The sequence below is a fragment of the Suillus clintonianus genome, assembly GCF_016758775.1.
Source record: "Suillus clintonianus strain FC179 chromosome Unknown DEU56scaffold_19, whole genome shotgun sequence".
Taxonomy (NCBI): Eukaryota; Fungi; Basidiomycota; class Agaricomycetes; order Boletales; family Suillaceae; genus Suillus; species Suillus clintonianus.
In genome coordinates this window covers 474,244-489,846 of record NW_024539243.1, presented here as the reverse complement: position 1 = coordinate 489,846, position 15,603 = coordinate 474,244, and the positions used below count along the sequence as shown (strand labels likewise).

The window sequence follows — 15,603 nt, the reverse complement described above, 5'->3', positions numbered from 1 at the left end:
GCCTGGCGTGGCCTTCGATGGTAAGCGATTCCGCAGCCAGCTTGCGTAGCTAACTGCTGCGGTCCACAGGAACTTGGGCACGTTGCATGCCAGCAACATCGCACGTGTCAACTCGACTAGCGTCCTGTTGAGGCGTTCTGCCACGCCGTTCTGCTGGGGAGAGTCGTGCACGGTGAGTTCTCGTTTGATACCCTGACCTGCTAAGTACGCGTCGAACTCTGCGCTCAAGTATTCTCCTCCCTGGTCCGAACGCAACGTCTTGATCTTGGTGTCGTGTTGTCTGGTGAGTCGCGCCTCATACTGTTTGAAAGCTCCAAGGGCCTCACTCTTGTGTTTCAGGAAGAGAATGTGCGTTTCGCGGGAGAAATCATCGGTGAAGCTCATGTAATATGAGCTCCCACCTATACTAACAGTTTGCGCAGGTCCCCATAGGTCGGTATGGATCAATTCGCCATACGCCTGCGCTCGACATTTGGACTCCTTTGGGAACGGCTGCCTCGCTGCCTTTCCCTTCTCACACGCGTCGCAGAACTCTGGTTCTGAGGCGGAGTCTAACTCGACGCCCTCCACCAAGCCCTTTTCGACAGCGGACTTAACTGCCGAGTGCGATACGTGTCCCAGCGCACGATGGAGTTCCCCCAGGGTGACTTTTCCCTTGGCCAATGCAGCGCAATGCTCACGCTGGCCTGCCACAGTGTACAGGCCGTCAACGTGCGGTATTTCGGCTATGACTTGCCGTTTGGGGCCCACTGACAGGATCTTGCAGTTCGTCCCTTCAAAATGGACAGCTAGCCCAGCTGCTGCGATCCGGTTCGTCGCCACGAGCGTGTAGCTCATGTCTGGCACGTGTAGTGCGTCCTTGAGGGTGACTCTTGTCCTCTTGGATCCCAGAGGTAAGTCTATCTCTACATCACCTCGTCCTACGGCCTTGATTACTGAACCGTCTGCAGTTCTTATATCCAGGGGCGGTTTGAGTGGGAAATATGGGAGGAAGTCGGCTCTGTTGGGGCAGAAATGGGAGGTAGCGCCGGAATCTATGATTGCCGTGCGGTTCTTTGCAGGTGAGTCCTTCTCCCCAGTCACAAGCGCACCATCTATTGACGCGAACGCATAGTTGTCCTGGGAGTCAGTGGCGGCTGCTGCTGTTGCTGCAGACTTGTTCTGCCTCGCCTTCTTCTGACGCGGTGTCATGCATGGTATGCAGTTCATACCATGACATGTGTGCTATACAAAAGATAAGGAAGGTATAATGAAGTGTACTCTACCATATCACCAAGTGATTCTATCATTTTCCATTGATTCATCAGTCTGTTTTCTGAAGCCTCATTTCTCGTGTTTCATTTCTCGTATCATACACGGGGATTTCTATGTATTTCTATTTTGTTCTGTGACCTTCCATTTCTTTCTATTTTTCTTGGCTTATTCATCAGACTTTCTCACTAGCTGACTGATCATGTTTGTAATCAGGTCATGTGACTGGGAAATAAGGTGATTTGTAAGGATTCAGCCTGACTCATCATGTTTTCTCATTGATTCGTCATGGTTTGTAAGACTTGCAACTGTATTTATAATCTTCTTAGTAACCAGGATGACTCAGCTCACCAAAAGGCTTGGTTTGTAAGCACAATCTTACCAATCCATGAGATGACTCATGCCTTTGACTGATCATGCTTTGTAAGATTTCACTGTATTTATAATCTTCTTAGTAAACAGGATGACTCAGCTCACCAAAAGGCTTGGTTTGTAAGCACAATCTTACCAATCCATGAGATGACTCATACCTTTGATTTATCATGCTTTGTAAGATAGCACTGTATTTATAATGTATTTAGTAAACAAGCTGACTCAGCACACCAAATGGTATGGTTTGTAAGCACATTCTTACCAATCCATGTGATGAATCATGCTTAGTAATCTGGCCTCCAAAAAGGTATAAAAGGAGCCCATTTTACACCCTGTGAATATAGCTTCCCACTTTACACATAAGTGCAGGCCATTGGTGCCTAGAAGACATTGAAACTTCCCACTTTAAACCTATCCCACTATTTGGAGAGTGAGATTAAGGCAAGACATAGTCAAAGTGCCGGTGAAGTACGAATTTAAGTCAAACTTCCACTCTAAACCTATCCCACTATTTGAGAGTGAGATTAAGGCAAGACATAGTGAGGGTGCAAGTATCATTTCAACAAAGTAACTGCTAGTTATACGATTAACTAGGTTGCTCGCTATTACTATTTTATTGAGCTAAGCTCCACGTATACTTAACGAATAACTCTCTCTTTTACGGTTAGAGAGACACGAAACAGGAGAACACGACAAAGTTGAAACAGACTTTCATAGGTTGAAACACGACCTACTAGGGTGAAACATACCTATCATATTTCTATCCACGACAAATCCACAGTTGCATTTCTATATAGTTTCTTCAAACAAATAGAGGTAACTTGTTTACTCTTTGACCACCCACGAACGACACATTATCAACCGAGAAGTAACAAAAATCCGTTGACCGTGGACTTGAGGAGCTGGCAACTTTTAGTCTTATGAAAGTGTAGTTGTGATTGTCACTGCATTTTTACACGCTTCTATATAAGACCCTCAAGTAACAAGACATCACTGGAGCCCAACCGCGAGGGTGGCTTTATTTGTTTGGCTTTGCAAAAGAAACTACCGTATTGTCAAGACTTCGAGCAAAATTGATAAAACATCGGATTTTCTTCGAAGCACCAAATCGTTTACTATTGTTCATATCGTATAGGTTTTCAACATGACGACGCTCTCCGTGTTGACAATGCCTAACCCGGGTACCAAAGCGGCACCGGCTAAATTCAAAGGGAGCTATTCAGAAGTTAAAGGATTTCTGAAACATTTCGAAAAGTTATGTGACTATCATAATGTAGTCTCTGACTCTGATAAGTGTGAATCTGTCACACAGTATATGTCACGCCATGTCACAGAATTTGTCGAAGGATTATTGAGCTTCAGGACTCCGGATTGGAGCAAGCTCAAGGCGGACATTTTGAAGTATTATGATGCAGACCTGGACACTAAACGATATAGGAGAAAGGATCTGATTTCTTATGTGAAAACAATGCGCGATAAGCGAATCTCTAGTCTTACGGCTTGGAAGAAGTACATAAGGGGATTTATCCGCATTGGAGGCTGGCTCCAGCAAGCTAGCAAAATTACAAGCGAAGAATATGCCAGTTACTTCTGGGAGGGAATCAATAAAAAACTCCGGACTAAAATCGAGTCCAGACTTATGGCAAGCGAGCCAGACAGAGATTTAACGCTAGCCTTCCCAGTTGACAAAGTTGCAATCACTGCAGAGAAGCTTTTACATCGAGACAGGTTTGATGCAGATTTACTAGTGTCTGATATTGATTCGGACACAGACGATGAAAAATCGAGCGAGGAATCTTCGGATGAAGACTCAGACACGGAATCAAGCGAATCCGAACAGGAGTTTTTTCGTAAGAGTTCCAAAACTCAAGGAAAGCATACGAAGAAGAAAGAGACTAAGAAAGTAAAGTCTAAAGGAATTAAGAAAGATAAAAGTTCCTATCAAGATCAGAAAGGTATTAATCCTAAGGAAAATAATTCCTTGGAACCTTTAGATGAGATAGAGGGACTTATCAAGCAAATGAGCTCAATCTCACTTGAGGACCCAGACTATGTGTTGCTATACTACAGAGCAACTAGGATGGACCCTACAATTAAAGACTTAGTAGCTGCACCAGCTAAAAAGCGAGACAACTTTTTCTATTCACAAAACCGGACAACTGCTAGGAACAATGCGACTACAGATGGCAGAACTAGTTCGACCCGAGGGGACTATCAATACCGAGGCAATCCAGGTTCTAGGTTTTATTCTACCCCTGACACACCATTCCAAGAGCGAAAATGCTATGGATGCGGCGAGACAGGGCACAGCATGACCAACTGTCCACAGCTGACAAAGCTTGTGACAGACGGTAAGCTCACCAGAACTGAGAGAGGCAAAGTAGCTAGGCCCGATGGGAGAATAATTAGGAGAATGCCAGAGGAGTCTATTGTCGAGGCGTTCAACAGAGAGAACAAAACACCTACCTCTAACTTCATCAAAATTGATGATCGAAGTCAACAAAATGCACCGTCAGCGCTAAGCGTGAAACATATGAAATCTACCGCGTATATTGAAGAATGTGACACCGAGTCACAGACGGAGACTGACGAGAGTGAAATGGGAAGGAACACTTACCTCCAAGAGACTAGCGAAGACTCTGAGGATGAGTACCACGTGTATCCAGTTGAAAGGACTACACGAAACTCTACTCAAGGACGAAAAGAGCGCTATGAGAAGGTGTTTCCACCCAAGCAAGGTCAGACGCTAAGGAAGGATGAAAACAAGGGAAAGGGGGGTGTACCTAAGAAGACGCCAACTAGGAACCCCATCCAACCTAAAGCTAAGAGTGCTGAACCCACTCCAGTCCCAAAGTATCAACAAGCCCAGCCTACCGTAAAGGGACGAGTCAAAAGTATTGACAAGGACTGGGATAGTGATGACATCATCATGGATGACGTCGAAGAAATGAAAAAGAATGACAAAGTGAAGGAAAACACTTACAAACCGAACTTGAACCCTGATCGGCGAAGTGCAACGCGTCAACGTGTCTCAGATATATCGGCTAAAGTAAAGCCGGAGCGAATTCTTGAGACGGTTCTTAAGACACCAATCCGATTGGAGGTAGGAGAACTCCTCGGAACTTCCCGAGAACTTAGTGGTATTCTGGCTAACGCGATTAAGCCGAAGCCATTAGGAAATGATACGAAAATTGAAGCACACTCCGTGTGGACAAAGACGCGTGGTTTATTGATCAAAATAGCCATGCAATGTGATGGCCAGGCCATCAACGCGATTATTGACACCGGTTCACAATTAAATATTGTGAATAAACATATTTGGAAAACCATTATCAACAGACCTATCGACATCGCGAAGTCTATATCTATGAATGACGCGAACGGCGGCGAAGGCAAACTACGCGGACTTGTACAAAATGTGCCACTAAACTGTGGAGGTGTTAGTACACAAGCGAATTTATTTGTTGGAGACCACGTGCCATTCAGTTTATTATTAGGCCGACCATGGCAGCGTGGTAATTATGTGTCTATTGATGAGAGGAAAGATGGCACATGGTTGCTATTTAAAGATCCGCTAAATTTGGAGGTCAGGTACGAGTTACTGTGTACACCTGATGGGAATGACCCAAATTGGGATTTTGAACCGGCTACATGGATCGGAAACTTGCGAGAATCTAGCATGTTCTATGAGATCATCGAAGAATTACCGAATTTGGACGAAATTAAAATTAGTAATCCATCCCCGGGAAATTCCAATCATCTTACTCAGGAAATTAAAAATGTGCTCCAAGCCGAGCATTTGATGTGTCAGAGATTTCTAAGTAACCCTCTGACTTACTCAGATCAATTAAGATTAAATGAAATTCAAACATCTATAAAAAACGGGCCAGATATGACTTTGCGCCCAATGCCAATTGGCCTCGTGTCTGGGAAAATCAGCGCAAGGCAACCAACATCCATCATTACATCAGACATTTCGTCTCACGCTCGGAACATGCCGGACAACACGTTCACCCAAAGTCGCACCAAACTATCCGACTTCCTTTTGCAGAACTCCGGCAATTTCCGATTCACCACGACCATTATGGACGATGCCCTTACTTTGTCTTTTCGACCCTCTAGCACTTCCCCACTTATCGACCCGACTGAATCCTACCCCGCATCCCCGTCGTATTCGCCGGTACCTTGGGATGGAAACTCAGTGGAAGAAGGAGAGTTAGTGGAGGACAGGAGCTGGGAAGGAGAGGGACCAAGTAAGTCTTTAGCATCTTCCCTTATCAGAGCCCACTCACAATTTATTTATGCCAATGCAGATGCTATTGGCGGGATCGCTCATGCTCCCGCTGTTTCTGTTGTCACAGAAGTCGGTGCTGGCCCTTTTGGTGCTCCCACCCGACTTCTCCAACCTGCTGCCAACCCCATCAGCGTCTTTGGTGCTCCCTTAGCGCCTTTTTCACAAGACGTTGGGACCACGACTACTTCCAACTCTACCACTGACATCCCGCATGACACTGGGACCCACGTTTATCCAACCACGCCTATCTCTATTGACGCTCAGGCTACTAATACTCCCTCCGTGTCTGTCAAAAAGACTGGGACCACTGATGTTCCCAGCTCACCTATCCATACTGACGCCTATGTTGGCACTATCACTGTGCCCAATTCGCCTTCTGTGGTGGCCACCTATGTTGACACCATGGACAATCCCACCACTCACTTCAGTGCAGAAACCCATCCCACGTCCAGCGGCACTAAAAGCCTGACTAGGACCTTGGGTAATTATTTAAATCTACCTTCATCTATTCACGCTGACGATGTTGTTGATCCGTCAGCGGTACAGAACCTTATCCCACCTATTGAGACCCTTTCGCCTACCACCATGTCCAATGGCAAGGGTAACCTTGTGTCTAACGATTGTGCTATCTCTCGTGTTAACAGTGAAGGACCCTCGACGCTCGCGAACGTTGCGTTTAGCGACAACGCTAACGAATCTAGCGCTCCTACACTGGACCCTAACCTCGCGAACCCAGACTCACATGGTCCTCGACCCGAAGACAATGTTAATGTTAACATTTCTGACGGCCGTTCTGATGACAACGAGCCCGATGACACGTCTAAGGAGGAAACCATGCTGGGTGATGCTACTGACTCGAACGATACGTTCGATGTCTTCTATGCCCACCCCATGACTGTCGAACAGCCTCCCGCATACTTAACTTCGAGTGCAGCTCACCCCTCGAGCGTATTCCCTCAAACTCCATCGAATTCCAAAGCTAGCCTACTGAATATCAATGATTATCTCCCATCCCATTTTTTCGAGTCACAGCTTGCGAGCTCTACTCCGAGTGAGCCTGATAAGAAAGGCTCGAGAGCCGCTAAGTCTGATGACGACGTGCACATGTCCAACGACTCTGAGCCAGCGCAAGTACCTACTAGCGGTACTATCCCTTACCGTGGTTTTTCTCGTGCGGACGGAAAGACCACTATCTCGTTTGACGGACTAACTAAGTCCGACGCTGAGGGTTATTTACTAACAGAACCCTCTAGATATAATGATTATCACTCCGTCTACATCCCCAATGTGATTCACGCCATCGAGTCCTATTGTTTTTGCCAGGACGAACTCATCGCGAATGACTGGAACGTTCATCTCTTCCACGACGGCACTTACCCTGGACACCCTGTTATCTCTGGGGGACAGAAACTCCCCACCGGTGGACCTTGTTCGGGCCGAACGTGGCAAGAACGCGTCCACAAAATCACTGATCATCGTGCCCACACTCGACACCTTATCCATCTCGTTGAAACCATCCTTTCGACTTGTATGCTCGCAGAAGCATCTACGCGCGCCGGCACCATTAAATGTGACAACTCCCTTCACGTGCAGGGGGGTTTAACTAATTCTACCTACTCCGGGCGCTATGACGACGTTAACCCGTTTTTTTCTGTGAGCGAGGCTAAACATTTTAACTCATACGCAGCTATTGCCGAGGCCCACGGAGAACCAGAATTGGCCTCGAAAGTCCTCGACACTCTACTTATGCCCTTCCCTGACGAGGACACCATTAGTGCCCTTACTGAGTCTCGACTTCTCGATGTTGGGACTATTCGTGACATCCTTCGTTTCGCGTTCGATCGAGACCTTGTTCTCAGGATCGCGAGAACTGGACTTGTCATTGTGGCTACCTCCCCTTTTCAGTCCGAAATGTTCGAAGGGTATGTTCTCTCGGACATTGACGAAGAGGACGAGGATGAGCAGCCGAAGCCGAAGAAGTTTTTTCTCTAGTGTTCTAGAGGTGAACTTTTTCAATTCTATACCATTTTCATTACTCATTTCGAACTCTAGTGATTTTCAAGCCTCGTTTTTTGCCTTATTGATTTTTCTGGCCTCAAGCTCGTTTTTTCTTCCATCGTGTAAATTTCCTTATTGACTTCTACTCATTCTCGTCAAAATCAACTTATCAACAAAAACATGGACCCTCGTTTCCATTGTTTCGAAGCTATGTATTTATATTGCCATCATTTTCTTATTTTCCCTTTTCATGCTTTGCCTCATGAGTTTGTGTTTGTTTGTTCTTATACAAAACCCACAATGCAGGCTTCCATGTTCGCTTTGTAAGCTACGAAGTATAGGAGAAAAAAGTCAAGAAGTGATAGCTTTAGATACGAGTTACTTGTTCCGTAATTCGATTCTTTTGCGGTCCGAAAACTTGTCTGATTTTTCTAAGCCCAATCAACACAAAAACCTTAGTCTTAGTGTCTCTAATGTTTTTGAGACAGTTTCAACATCTGAATGTCTAGTCTATCCCCAAGACGTATTGGAGGATGAGACCATTGCAGATTGCTACGAAAGACTTAAGGATTCACAAAATTCTTGTTATCAAGAAACCGAAGATGACTCGGACAGCGAGTCTGATCTTATCATCACAACGGAAACCGATTGTCTACCTGAGGAAAACCCCGTGCTTACTATGTATAAACGAGTTGACAAGAAAGTGAAGCCCGTGTCTGGTACTTTTCCTCAGGAAGCTCGCGTGGATCGTCATTTTCCACACGACCCTCTATGAAATCTAGTTCATTTGACTCCATATCCTCCCAATTTCATTCCTAGTGATCACTTAACCCAAGAAAGACTTCAAAGTCTAAAATTAAACTCACAAGGATTTCTTTGGCCTGAGGAGGAGAAAGCTTTTTCAACACGTTATGCTCTTAAACCAAGAAACACTCGCCTTCGAGGAAACCGACAGGGGGACCCTCAAGGAATCATACTTCACTCCGTATATTATTCCCACCGTTCCACACGTGCCTTGGGAATACAAGAATATTCCGATCCCGCCTGGGATACGTCAGAAAGTTATTGAACTACTCAAGTCCAAAATCAATGCAGGAGTATACGAACCAAGCCAATCTGCTTACCGCTCACGATGGTTCTGTGTACTTAAGAAAAATGGTAAACTCCGACTAGTTCATGACCTCCAACCATTAAACAAAATTTCTATTCGAGACGCTGGTCTCATTCCAATAGTGGATGATTTCGTAGAATCATTGCTGGAGCTCAGTGTTACACCGTGTTTGATGTATTCTGGGGATTTGATGCACGTAAAATGCACCCAGATAGCCGAGATTTAACAGCCTTACTAACTCCATTAGGATTGCTCCGATTGACATCATTACCAATGGGATATACGAACGCGCCTGCAGAATTTCAGAAATGTACGAGCTTTGTTCTGCAGGACGAAATCCCTAAAGTAGCCAATGTTTTTATTGATGATCTTCCTGTCAAAGGACCAAAGACCATCTACCCAGACAATGAAGGAAATCCCACGGTCTTAAAAGAAAACCCAGGGATTAGACAATTTATTTGGGAACACGCAAACGATGTTCACCGAGTAATGCACCGTATCAAAGACGTAGGTGCAACATTTTCCGCTACAAAAATTCAACTATGCCTTCCTAGTGTGCTTATCGTTGGACAAAGGTGCACACCAGAAGGAAGACTACCTGATACTGAGAAAATATCGAAAATTCTTAACTGGCCAATCCCTTCCACAGTCAAGGAAGCTTGAGGATTTATGGGCCTTTGTGGAACTGTTCGTATTTGGATACTAGGATTTTCCGAGCTAGCAAAGTCTATTACTCAGCTCTGGAAAAAAGACACCCCTTCCATTTGGGGGGAGAAACAAAACGAAGCATTTGAAACCTTGAAGGAACGTGTATGTTCAGCACCTGCCATGAGAAGTATTGACTACACCTCTTCAAACCCTGTTTACCTTTCTGTTGATTCCAGCTTCATAGCTGTGGGAATCATCTTGTCACAAATCGATGATAATGGAAAAAGACGTCCAGCACGCTATGGTTCTCTACCTATGGGAGAAGCAGAGTCACGTTATTCCCAACCTAAGCTGGAGCTCTATGGTCTTTTCCGTGCATTACGTCACTATCGACTCCACATCATTGGAGTACAAAATCTTCATGTTGAAGTTGATGCAAAATATATTAAGGGCATGCTAAATGAGCCCGATCTTCAACCCAATGCCACAATTAACAGATGGATTCAAGGAATCCTACTATTCGATTTTACACTTCATCACGTACCTGCTACCAATTTTAAAGGACCAGACAGCCTATCTCGATGCCCTCTTGGTTCAGAGGAAGAAATCACACCCGAAGACAATTCTTGGTTAGATGAGATCGTTTTATTGTCATCTATCACAAGTTCTTCCACCAAATCATATAGTGAAAGCACACTACCATCTGTATACTTGTCAGCTGCTGATCATGAGCAGACTTTGACTGACATTTTTAAATTCCTCACCACATTGGAAGCACCAAGCTTCGAGAGTACTGCAAAACGAAGAAAATTTGTCAAGCGAACCACTAGGTTTTTCGTTCAGAATGGCAAAATGTATAAACGCCTACTTGACAGACCACCTTTACTTGTCATTTTCGACCCTGAGAAACGAATTTCTATACTCATGGGTGCACACGAAGAATTAGGCCACAAAGGAATTCAATCAACCTTTGAAACCGTACGTTACAGATTTTTCTGGCCTCACATGTATACCGACGTCAAGCATCACGTGCAGTCTTGTCATGACTGTCAAATTCGAACCGTTAAAAAAATGCACATTCCTATCACCGTCTCTACACCTGCTACAATTTTCACAAAGACCTATATCGACATACTCAAGATGCCTACTGGAAATGGTATGAAGCATCTAGTGTTAGCTCGTGATGATCTCTCACGATTTGTAGAAGGAAGAGCACTATGATCTGCGTCCGCCAAAGCTATGGCCAAGTTCTTCTGGGAAGACTTGTATTGCCGATATGGTGCGATTGGACAGATTGTCACAGATAATGGCCCTGAAGTTAAGGGAGCATTCCAACAGTTACTCGAACAAGTGGACATTCCACATATTCAAATCTCACCCTACAATTCACAAGCCAATGGGGTAGTTGAACGTGGACACTTCAATATCAGAGAAGCAATAGTAAAAAGTTGTGGAAAACACATCTCACGTTGGCCTGAGAAGGTTCCTCGGGCACTCTTTGCTGAAAACATTACGACCAGTCGTGCAACTGGATTCTCACCATTTTACCTCCTTCATGGAGTACATCCTGTCTTACCTTTTCGATCTTACTGAGACTACATTTCTTGTTGATGGATTTCACGCGAATATGAACTCCGTTGATTTCCTCGCATTACGAATACGCCAAATCGAAAGAAGAACTGAAGACTTGAGACGTGCAGCAAAGACCTTGAAAGAAGGCTAGATTTAAGTCTAAGCTTCAGTTTGAACAAAAATATCACCTCAGGATGCATAAGAAATCATTCCATCCTGGTGATCTTGTCCTTGTCCGAAACACTCAAGTTGAGAAAGAATTGAATCAGCAAAACCAAACCAAGATACTTAGGACCCTTTGCTTGTTGAGAGACAAACCAAAGGAGGATCTTACATTTTACTGAGAAATGAATGGAACTCTGTCTAGACGTGGTGTAGCTGCCTTTAGATTGATTCCGTATGTCAGCCGAAGTGATCCTGCCTTACGCGAAATTGCTGATACCCTTGTCGACGCTCAACACTCTGAGGAAAATTTATCGTCATCAGATAGCGATCATTCTTCCCTCTCTTCGGATTATTAAACCATTGCACCGTCAACGGCAAAGACCACATATCAAAATTTATGTCCATGATGTTCAAATTTCATCGAAATTTTTTCGACCTCTTCAGTTAAAAAATCTACTACGCACACAACTGGGGACAGTTGTAATTTCTTGTGCCGGGTGGATGTCATGCATGGTATGCAGTTCATACCATGACATGTGTGCTATACAAAAGATAAGGAAGGTATAATGAAGTGTACTCTACCATATCACCAAGTGATTCTATCATTTTCCATTGATTCATCAGTCTGTTTTCTGAAGCCTCATTTCTCGTGTTTCATTTCTCGTATCATACACGGGGATTTCTATGTATTTCTATTTTGTTCTGTGACCTTCCATTTCTTTCTATTTTTCTTGGCTTATTCATCAGACTTTCTCACTAGCTGACTGATCATGTTTGTAATCAGGTCATGTGACTGGGAAATAAGGTGATTTGTAAGGATTCAGCCTGACTCATCATGTTTTGCTCATTGATTCGTCATGGTTTGTAAGACTTGCAACTGTATTTATAATCTTCTTAGTAACCAGGATGACTCAGCTCACCAAAAGGCTTGGTTTGTAAGCACAATCTTACCAATCCATGAGATGACTCATGCCTTTGACTGATCATGCTTTGTAAGATTTCACTGTATTTATAATCTTCTTAGTAAACAGGATGACTCAGCTCACCAAAAGGCTTGGTTTGTAAGCACAATCTTACCAATCCATGAGATGACTCATACCTTTGATTTATCATGCTTTGTAAGATAGCACTGTATTTATAATGTATTTAGTAAACAAGCTGACTCAGCACACCAAATGGTATGGTTTGTAAGCACATTCTTACCAATCCATGTGATGAATCATGCTTAGTAATCTGGCCTCCAAAAAGGTATAAAAGGAGCCCATTTTACACCCTGTGAATATAGCTTCCCACTTTACACATAAGTGCAGGCCATTGGTGCCTAGAAGACATTGAAACTTCCCACTTTAAACCTATCCCACTATTTGGAGAGTGAGATTAAGGCAAGACATAGTCAAAGTGCCGGTGAAGTACGAATTTAAGTTCAAACTTCCACTCTAAACCTATCCCACTATTTGAGAGTGAGATTAAGGCAAGACATAGTGAGGGTGCAAGTATCATTTCAACAAAGTAACTGCTAGTTATACGATTAACTAGGTTGCTCGCTATTACTATTCTTATTGAGCTAAGCTCCACGTATACTTAACGATTACCTCTCTCTTTTACGGCTTAGAGAGACACGAAACAGGAGAACACGACAAAGTTGAAACAGACTTTCATAGGTTGAAACACGACCTACTAGGGTGAAACATACCTATCATATTTCTATCCACGACAAATCCACAGTTGCATTTCTATATAGTTTCTTCAAACAAATAGAGGTAACTTGTTTACTCTTTGACCACCCACGAACGACACGTTATCAACCGAGAAGTAACAAAAATCCGTTGACCGTGGACTTGAGGAGCTGGCAACTTTTAGTCTTATGAAAGTGTAGTTGTGATTGTCACTGCATTTTTACACGCTTCTATATAAGACCCTCAAGTAACAAGACAGCGCTTCTCCAACACTTGTTTTCGTTACTGCCTCCCCAGGCTACTGTTACTCTACTATACGACATTGGGTGCGTTCTCGCGCGATCGCTTTCTAAGGTAAATATGATATTTATTTTGATATTTATTACTAAATCATATTAATAGCATGAGATACTTCCTGAAGATGTGACCAACCGTCTCCGTTTCGCTACCACAGCCATGCACGCCTACGGGCACGAGTGGGTGTGCCAGTTGGTATACAATCCGAGGATGTGTGTTGGCCTCGGCTTGTCTGACGGAGAAGGTACAGAAAGACTGTGGTCGCGGTTTGTTCGGTTAATCGGTGTCGAAAGGTCGTCTTTGGTGTGTCGTCATTTCTTCATTTCTCTATGTATCTATTATTAAATTCATTCTAGCGCCAACGTCGGCTATGGCTGCTTGATTGTCAGGCAGCTGCAATCGGACAGGAGATGCGCATCGACCTTGGTGATTGGATCAAGCGTCGTCTAAGGCGTGGTATCAAGGATCAAGGAGCGGTGGCGCAAGAAACCCTCACTAAATGTTGAATCCCTATCGAAGAACTGTGGTCGCAATGGCTCCATCAACAGAAATCGCAACTGTCCATCTGCGCTCGTAAGCATATTCACGTCTCACGTTGGTGCTCGTTAATTCCTTGTTCCAGATGCACCTGCTCGACTTAAAAAAGAGTTGGACATTGTCCTCTCTTTACAAACTGACCTCGACACCTCACACAAGGCACTCCAGGCCGCTAAATCCATTTTGGGCAAAGAGTCGGCATCTGACGACACAATACAAGCTCTTGAGAGTCTTACCAACGGACATGACCGCTTGATAACCAAGGTGGAAACACTCTACGCGTCGCTTAACATTCACGACAGGTTTCCTGAGCTCCAGGGCATCGATCTAGAGTTTGTTTGAATATTGCTGACAGCTCGCAACCTCAAGATGAACATACGCAAGCGGGCGATTGCCAGTTTCTTCGAATGGGACAAGCTCGATTGGGCAGTAGGCGGCGCTCAACAAGCCTTAGGTAATTGTTCACTCTTCGCGTTGTATTTGACATAACGGACTTCTCTCAGGAACCAAGCTTCACCAGCAGACGAGGAAGGCCATAGCCAAACGACAGCCTGCCCTTATGACCGCCATCAGAAAGTTCAATTCATATTGCGAGCAGTTGGAATCTCATTACGACGTATCTTCCGGCATTCCGTTACCATCACCTCTTCCAACGAAGCTTGCAGACTTGCGCGCTGATCCCACACTAATGGAGGATGTGTGGATAACCCCTTCAGTTGGTGAGGTACCACGGTGGTTGGAGGATTCTGAGGTAAGGGATGGCATACGCGCGCTTCTCAAGCGTGATCGCTGCCAAGAAGAATGGCTGCGACTTCGCACTGAGGCAGATAACTTGTGCCGTTTTTTCGGAGCAGAGTTGGCTGCACTCGAACTCGCTATTCGATCTTCGGGAAGTACGTATTAATTTATGGCATTTAAGTTATTTACTGATTGAGATTTCACAGCTGCCCTGCAACAGCACCAGAGCAACTTCCTTCAGACCCAATCACGCTGGACAAACCCGCTAGCATCTTCGGCACAGTTCGCCGTGCAAGTGAACAAAGCACAACAAACTGTTCTTGGCATTTCTGGTGACTCTCGGCATCCTAGCATTGCCTCGATCCATACTACCACGTTGGAATCTTCGGACTTAGAGGGTGATGATGATCGAACATTTACTGATGAAGTACTGCATGTCGACTCAGACCAAGCCGCCCTCGCAGACCTACTGGAGGGTGATATGGGACCCTTAGATCATGACGACGCCAACGACACCACAAATTTTGGCCACAATGTTGACGTGAATTTTCTCCAGCCAGATGGGTCTGAGGTAAAAGTCCCTTGCTTAAATTAAATCTAGCTTTCGTGACCCATTCTGTTCTTACAGAATCTTCTAATCAATGACTACAATGTTCCAGCTCGCAAATCGAACATTGTTGTGCCTGGCACCTTTACGGCACGAGTCCGACCTCCTTGCGACGGATTTCCCCATCAGATTTTTGAACCCAAAGACATTGCCATTCTCTGTTCCCCCGCAGCGTGTCTCAATGACATTTGCATAAACAGTTGCGCTGCACTACTCTACTCCGAGCTCAAGGTTCCCAACGTCTCTTGCGCAATACTCTCCACTCAAGACCTTCCACGTATCCGATACAATGCGCCTGATGAAGTCATCTGGCGTCAATGTTCATAGACGCAGTACT

General features: G+C 44.6%; 2 protein-coding genes across 2 annotated transcripts; both read left to right on the top strand.

The window, feature by feature from the left end:
* Nucleotides 1–5,813: 5,813 nt before the first annotated feature.
* Nucleotides 5,814–6,972, top strand: DEU56DRAFT_935809 (uncharacterized protein; the record flags this gene model as incomplete). The annotated part of the gene is made up of 3 exons (XM_041358801.1): nucleotides 5,814–5,838; nucleotides 5,937–6,845; nucleotides 6,950–6,972. 3 exons carry the CDS (start codon nucleotides 5,814–5,816, stop codon nucleotides 6,970–6,972), a joined length of 957 nt encoding a protein of 318 aa, XP_041210900.1.
* Nucleotides 6,973–13,543: 6,571 nt separating this feature from the next.
* On the top strand, nucleotides 13,544–15,254 carry DEU56DRAFT_754259 (uncharacterized protein; the record flags this gene model as incomplete). Its single annotated transcript, XM_041349792.1, has 7 exons — nucleotides 13,544–13,687; nucleotides 13,741–13,840; nucleotides 13,904–13,957; nucleotides 14,007–14,257; nucleotides 14,291–14,375; nucleotides 14,425–14,814; nucleotides 14,866–15,254. 7 exons carry the CDS (start codon nucleotides 13,544–13,546, stop codon nucleotides 15,252–15,254), a joined length of 1,413 nt encoding a protein of 470 aa, XP_041210899.1.
* Between the last annotated feature and the right edge of the window lie 349 nt (nucleotides 15,255–15,603).